The 6,000-nt window shown below is 39.9% G+C and overlaps 1 protein-coding gene across 1 annotated transcript in view; it reads right to left on the bottom strand.

Moving 5' to 3' along the window:
- Window positions 1–3,590: 3,590 nt before the first annotated feature.
- The window catches only part of FGD6 (FYVE, RhoGEF and PH domain containing 6), a 102,468-nt gene continuing 100,058 nt past the window's right edge, over window positions 3,591–6,000 (bottom strand). Inside the window, exon 21 of the mRNA XM_077832123.1 lies at window positions 3,591–3,877. Within this exon, the coding sequence (XP_077688249.1) occupies window positions 3,841–3,877 (37 nt within the window). The 3' untranslated portion in view covers window positions 3,591–3,840. The remainder of the gene's footprint in view (window positions 3,878–6,000) is intronic.

Genomic DNA, 6,000 nt, shown 5'->3' with positions numbered 1-6,000 from the left:
GCAAAAACAAGAAGTCCTTGTGGCACCTTAGAGACTAACACTGATTTGGGCATAAGCTTTCGTGGGCTAGAACCCACTTGATCGGATGCATGGAGTGAAAATACAGGAGCAGGTATAAATACATGAAAGGATGGGGGTTGCTTTACCAAGTGTGAGGTCAGTCTAACGAGATAAATCAATTAACAGCAGGATACCAAGGGAGGAAAAATAACTTTTGAAGTGGTAAGAGAGTGGCTCATTACAGACAGTTCACAAGAAGGTGCAACAGTAGGGGGAAATTAGTATTGGGAAGTTAAGTTCAGGTTTTGTAATGACCCATCCACTCCCAGTCTCTACTCAGGCCTAATCTGATGGTATCCAGTTTGCAAATTAATTCCAGTTCTGCAGCATCACATTGGAGTCTGTTTTTGAAGTTTTTTTGTTGAAGAATTGCCACTTTTAGGTCTGTTATTGAGTGACCAGATAGATTGAAGTGTTCTCCTACTGGTTTTTGAATGTTATGATTCCTGATGTCAGATTTGTATCCATTTATTCTTTTGCGTAGAGACTGTCTGGTTTGGCTAATGTACATGGCAGAGGGGCATTGCTGGCACATGATGGTAATGGGCCACTCTGTTACCCCTTCAAAAGTTATTTTTCCTCCCTTGGTATCCTGCTGTTAATTGATTTATCTTGTTAGACTGACCTCACAGTTGGTAAAGCAACCCCCATCCTTTCATGTATTTATACCTGCTCCTGTATTTTCACTCCATGCATCCGATCAAGTGGGTTCTAGCCCACGAAAGCTGATGCCCAAATCAATTTGTTAGTCTCCAAGGTGCCACAAGGACTCCTCGTTGTTTTTGCTGAGTAAGACTGTGATGCTAAAGTTACAGCATTTAGGAAACTACTTGCAAGAGACATAACTTACTTAGCCTTCAGCTAGCAGCTGCATTGCTGAACAACTACCAAGTATAAAGCCCCTATGTATGACAAGAGAAGAAAATGTAATACGTAAAGCATATTTTAGTTCTCATTTAAAAAAAACTTTTAAAAATTGTTCAAATAAAGGCCTTAATCCCATTGAACTTCAAAGTTAATTGAAGCAGGTCCTCGATTGCACATGAAAGGGGTCAGACTGAAGAGTTTAATAATTTAAGGCTCTAATTCAGCAAGGTACACAAGCACATGCTTAATGTTAAGAACTTGAGTCTATTGAAGTCAGTGGGATTACTCATGCTTAAAGTTAGGCAAGTGCTTACGTACCTTGTTGAATTGGTACTTGAAACCCTCTACCACCAGAACAAGGGTTGTGACAAGGCAAGCTACCTCACACTGCCCAATTAATATGTCTTGAGAGACCGCTTCTAAGGAGCGAGAGAGTATTTTGGCTTCCATGTTCATCTTTGACCCTTCTGTCAAGGTAACTGGGTGTTCATTCTAGTTGTATTTTTCGTAAGGTTAGCCCATGCACAGAACTAGTGCAAGATTACCAAAAAATCATAGGCTGTATTTACACTAGGGAATCTTTGAGGGTGGGAGGTGTGTGTGTGTGTGTGTGTGTGTGTGTGTGTAAATCCCACAAGTGCTACCATCAGTTCATCTGCACCCAGCAGGAGCTGTAGTGTAGGCAAGGCTTTCGAGGCTTCCAGTATTTTTACCATTGTGTCAGTCAAACCCTGGTTAAGACCCTGATTCAGCAAGATACATAGGCATGTGCCTAACTTCAAGCATCTGATTAGTCCCATTGACGTCAGTGGGGTAGCTTACATTCTTGAAATTAGGCATATCTTGAAGCACTTTGTTGCACTAAAGCAGGGGTGGGCAAACTTTGTGGCCTCAGGGCAATATCTGGGTTTGGAAATTGTATGGCGGGCCGTGAATGCTCATGAAGTTGGGGTTGGGGTGCAGGAGGGGGTGAGGGTGCTCTGGCTGGGGGTGTGGGCTCTGGGGCTGGGCCAGAAATGAGGAATTCAGGGTGTGGGAAGGGGCTCAGGGGTGATGATGAGGGGCTTGGGGTACAGGAGGGTGCTCCAAGCTGAGATCGAGGGGTTCAGAGGGCAGGGGGGATCAGGGCTAGGGCAGGGGTGCGGGAGGGGCTCAGGCTCTCGGTGGCGCTTACCTCTAGTAGCTCCCAGAAGCAGTGTAATGTCTCACCCCCACCCTCACCCCGGCTGCAGCGCTTGGGGTGGGGGCAGCACGCGGAGGCCCCTGGCTGCCCCTAAACATAGCAGCCAGAGGGGGGACATACCATAGTTTGCCCATCCCCGAACTAGAGTCTTAACACCATGATAAAAACACTAGAAGCCTCCAGAGCAGGGGAACCAGTGATAAGTCCGGGGAAAGAGTCTCTTTCCTAAAATTCCCTTGTGTAGGTAAGGCCATAGTTAGTATCAACTCTTCAAATCACTATTAACATAGTCTTGAACCATTTTGACCTGTAGGTGAACAGCTGTTAATCCTATTACCAAGTTTACCTACCGTAACAATTAACTGGCCGACTACATGTACATCCTATTTTATATATAAACACTGTTACCCTGGCCTATTCATGTTTTGTCAGTGCTTGTTCCATTTATTCTATACAGTGATATAATTGATTTTTCAAAAGTTCAATAATAGAATAAATACACCAAAATCATCAATGTGTTTCCTAATGAGGTCTACTGACAAATTTCTAAAAACAGCAGAAAGATTTTGTTTTAAAGCGTCAAGTAAAACATCAAATAATGTAAGCAAAATGTACTGGAATGAATGGCACACATTTTCTATGCCATTGTCACGAAGAACATTGTGCTTTCTTGGTAGGGCAATTCCAATTCAAACATTTATTTTAAAATGTACAATACTGTAAGATTTTTCAACATACTTATTTAGCCTTAAACTATTAGAACTGTAATTTATCCATGTTTCATACTGTATGGGGAACTCTCATTGGTATCAAAGGGATTTTTAAACAAAGACGATGATCGGATATTTGATTTTTTTCCTGCATGCCAAACAATTTTTGCCTGTGCTTTATATTACTACTAGCAATTTAAAAGAATAATCTGCCTCTTCATTTTTTTTTGTTAAGATAGTATATTTGAATATATCTTTGGCATTGATAATTTGAGGACAGCTGTAGAGCATAATCTCAGCAACTGCAGAATATGAAAAAGAAAAAAATATTTTTCCTGTTTTTCCTTTCAGCTTGCTTTAATAACGGATCCATATTGCATTAGAAATATGTTTGCCTTTGTGTTGTGGAAGCTTAAATAACAAGTAGCAGCGCTAATTCTAGGGCTTCTGTGATTCAAAAGCTGGCTGTGTTTTTTAATTGAATTAGTCCACAAAACTTGACCTATTGTATCAAGAGGAGCAGCAGCCTGTCAGTCATCTGCTCATCAAAGGAGTTTTAACATAGCTGACCACGTGTCCCCAAGTTTTGTTGAAATATCTTGTTCTTTGAATTGTTCTTTTTAAATTGCAAAATGATCATCAGCAACTCAAGAACTGTACAAATTGTAATGCTGCAATAAAGCGTGTGTGTTTTCTGACAAAGCCGTCTGCTATTCTAAAGACAAGGGCACTTTAGAATTCAATGCGAACCTTAGAAATGATTCTGACCATTAAGTAAACATTGGAATTTAATAAATAACACATTTTGTATGAAAAAAACAACAAATACACAAATGTCTTTAAAAAAATATTACCTTACACCTAAAAAAAAGGCAACAACTGCTAATTCTCATAAATATACAAATTGTGTTTAGGTTGATGCTGGTAGAGTCCATTTTTAAACAAAATTGCTGTACTCCATTTCTTGTCATCCTTTGATGAAATTTTGCTCTTTTAGGCTCAGAGATGGTGCTGAGGCAGCTATAATATGGTGCCTTCTTGAAAAGCTTCTATCCACCTGTTGGAAAGAGAAATAATGTTAGATTTCACTTGATCTTGGGTATTTTCAAAACCTACCTTATTTAAGTTTTTATCAATACATTTTCAAATATGCAACAGTTCAAAATTTCACTCATCCATTAAAAAGCATGTAGTTCATCACTATTAAATGGCCTTAAATCCTGCATTCGGTTTAGATAAACAACAGATATGGCAATGTAGCGCATTATGGAAATTCTTTCAAACTGTACTCTCATAGGGGTAAAGACTCTTCATCTGTATTGGGGAAGCACCTATCAGGAAATTAAGCTGTGAAGCCCTAGCAAGGCCCTATTGAGCATGTGTGAGCTGTGATTTTTCAGGGGCTTATAATTTGGTCAGTTCTTGGTCTCTCTTCACAGAGATGGTAAAAGGCACATTCCTGACACAAAGGCCACCTCCCCCTGCAAACCGCAAGGTAGAGATGCTAGAACTTCTCAGATGTCACCAGAATTAACATGGGCAAAACAATGTATTTTACTCTAGCTTTAGTCTCAGAAACAGCTGAGTCTGTTTTGGCTAACTGTTTGACTGAACTTTTCTCAGGAAAATTCAGCCTGAGGCAGACACCCTGCATGGAAAAGTTCAGACAAACCGGATAAAGTTTGGTAAAGTTACAAGCGACTGAAAACAGGATCGTATATTAGCAAATGTTGGACAACCTTAATAATATCTGCGACCCCACTGACAAAGTGTCTCATCTCCTGCACATAGCACTAGTAGGTTGTCATCTTCTATCAGTTACTGTGATAGTTGGTTCCAACCCTGCAGATGACCCGCCTGGGTGTCAGTATGCTACCATATGACACAGTTTGATTTTTCAGTTTTTTAGAATCCTAGGAAATGACACCCACAGCTACATTAGAAGATTATTAAGATTGCAGTCAAGCCCTCAAAAATTAAGAAAAGTCAGAATGATGGTTGCCTCTGCAACCTTAATTTGGCCTCCTTATGTTTATGCATCACAATAGTCTTTAGTTACACGTTCACATATTATTTTTCCCACAGCACCCTTGATTCACTCAGTTCATAGGATGGACCTGCTCTGGAGATGAATCAAAGTTGTGCAGTGAAGGAGACTGTTGCGTCATTTGTTGCAGAAGTGGGAAAGAGTGTAGTTAAAGAAGCAGGAAAAGGATGTTTTCATAGTCAAGACAGCTGAACGCTTCTCTGGGGAACTGGATTCTACCCCTGTGTCTGCCACAGAGATCCTTTGTGATGCTAGGCAAGTCACTTAAACCAAACTTTTCATAGGTTGTCACTACTTGTGCGTTCCTCATTTCCTGGATACCTGACTTGAGTCCTTGGGGTCCAATTTGCAGAAGTGCTAAGCACTTATAGCTGCAATTGAAGTCAATGGGAGCTGTGCTTATAACATATAAAGTGCTACATAATGCGAAGTCCTCCAGAAAATCAGGTCCTAGGCATCTCAAATTGGGCATCCAAAATTAGTGAAAACTTCTGACCTTAATCTCTCTAGGCCTCAGCTCCTTATCTGTAAAATAACCCACCCACCCCCATACACACACACACCCCTCACAGGGAAGCTGTGAAAATAAAGTAATGTTTGTGGAGTGATCGCATACTGTAGTGATGAGTGCGATAGGAAAGCTCATAAGGAAATTAATAAGGGTCTTGAAAAAAGGGTTTGAATATTGTGCATTAAACAAGGCCTCAGACCATTCTGAACAAGGAGGAGAAAACAAAATATTGAACAGCTGCTCATTAACTGGACATCCATTCTATGAATGGATCATGTGGGGAAAAAATGTGATTGTGTAACTAAAAACTATCATAATGCATACACACATGGAGCCCACAATTAATGTTCCAGAGGCAACCATAATTCTGGCTTTTCTTTACTTTTGAGGGCTTGACTTTGTAACCTTAACAATGTTCTTTTAATGTAGGTTTTTAGTCCATTTTATATATATTTATACTAGGGCTGTCGATTAATCACAGTTAACTCGCGCCATTAACAAAAAAATTAATCACAGTTTTAATCACACTGTTAAATAGAATACCAATTGAAATTTTATTAAATATTTTTGGTTGTTTTTCTACATTTTCAAATATATTGATTTCAATTACAACACAGAATAC

The sequence above is a fragment of the Eretmochelys imbricata genome, chromosome 1, assembly GCF_965152235.1.
Source record: "Eretmochelys imbricata isolate rEreImb1 chromosome 1, rEreImb1.hap1, whole genome shotgun sequence".
In the NCBI taxonomy this organism is placed as follows: Eukaryota; Metazoa; Chordata; order Testudines; family Cheloniidae; genus Eretmochelys; species Eretmochelys imbricata.
Note: the sequence above shows the minus strand (reverse complement) of the source record. Positions and strands in the feature narration are given on the sequence as shown.